Source organism: Frankliniella occidentalis, unplaced genomic scaffold, assembly GCF_000697945.3.
Source record: "Frankliniella occidentalis isolate FOCC.00 unplaced genomic scaffold, Focc_3.1 Scaffold160, whole genome shotgun sequence".
In the NCBI taxonomy this organism is placed as follows: Eukaryota; Metazoa; Arthropoda; class Insecta; order Thysanoptera; family Thripidae; genus Frankliniella; species Frankliniella occidentalis.
Window position 1 is genome coordinate 400,099 of NW_026267286.1, and position 1,080 is coordinate 401,178.

The following is a 1,080-nucleotide window of genomic DNA, read 5'->3' on the forward strand; positions in this document are numbered from 1 at the left end:
GCGGACTCGGTGTCAGCTCGCCCCGGGCGGGACGAGCGGTCGGTCCGACGGGCAGGGGCTCCCTGGCCCAGCGCCCCGCTGGTCCCGGCCAGGACCGTCTTGGCCGTCCGAGTCGAGCAGGCGCACGGAGGGCTGGAACCCGGGCGGCCGGTGGGGCGTAGGAGGCGGCGTGTACAGCGGCAGCAGCTCCGTGGGCGTGGCGGGCGGGGTACAGGGGCTTGACGGCGCGGAGGGCGTCCGGCACCTGCCAGAGAAACGCATTAGAGAGGCGTGAAAAGTGCGTAACACCGAGTGTAACACGTATGAGTACGTAAGGGGCAAAGTAGGAGCAAACTTTTTAAAAAAAGGTATTTTAACTCAACGTCATTTAGTCATTAAAAATATTCCAATATTCATATATCTTTGGGTTTCGGGTATTCAAGAAATTCAATTCACAGGTGTACCTGTTGGACGCTGCGCAGTGGACAGTGCTCCCGCGATGAATCTGTCTGCTGCGGCAGCTGCAGCCGAATGTGTGGGAAAACTCTCTTCTGAATTTTCCTACAACAAACGGGAAACGGCGGGGGGCGAAAATTCAGTCGAGTCAAGAGAGGTCTGAAAAGAATAAGGACAACAGTAATGCCCAGAGCTGTACAATCGCATGTCGCACATGTGGTTGTAGTGATGAGGTATGCAAGGAAGCAAATTAATAAGCCGAACACATGTCTTTGTAGAAAAATTCATTTTGTTCAATAGATACATTATGGTAGAAAGAAAAATGCATTTTCATGTACGTATAAATGTTAAACATTACAGTTCTGATTAGCTTTGGAATGACGAAATGACAACAGACTTCCCGCGGCCCAAAATCCGCACCGAGTTGCGTCCCCGGCGGTCACAACCTCTTCTTAAATAATTTTGTACAAAAATAACATTTGGGCGCTGTCATTACGGTGATTGTACGCACGTCTGAAGTAGAGAGCTGTGTCCGCCTACTTCAAGCGGTGGACTGCTGGGAGTGAGCGAGCGAGGGAGAGAGAGGGAGGGAGGGAGGCAGAGAGAGAGAGAGAGAGAGAGAGAGAGAGAGAGAGAGAGAGAGAG

The 1,080-nt window shown here is 52.1% G+C and overlaps 1 protein-coding gene across 1 annotated transcript in view; it reads right to left on the reverse strand.

The window, feature by feature from the left end:
* The window catches only part of LOC113208546 (uncharacterized), a 104,091-nt gene continuing 103,011 nt past the window's right edge, over positions 1–1,080 (reverse strand). Inside the window, exons 8-9 of the mRNA XM_052271384.1 lie at positions 444–540; positions 1–244 (exon numbers count right to left, since the gene is read on the reverse strand). Of these exons, the coding sequence (XP_052127344.1) occupies positions 13–244; positions 444–540 (329 nt within the window). The 3' untranslated portion in view covers positions 1–12. The remainder of the gene's footprint in view (positions 245–443; positions 541–1,080) is intronic.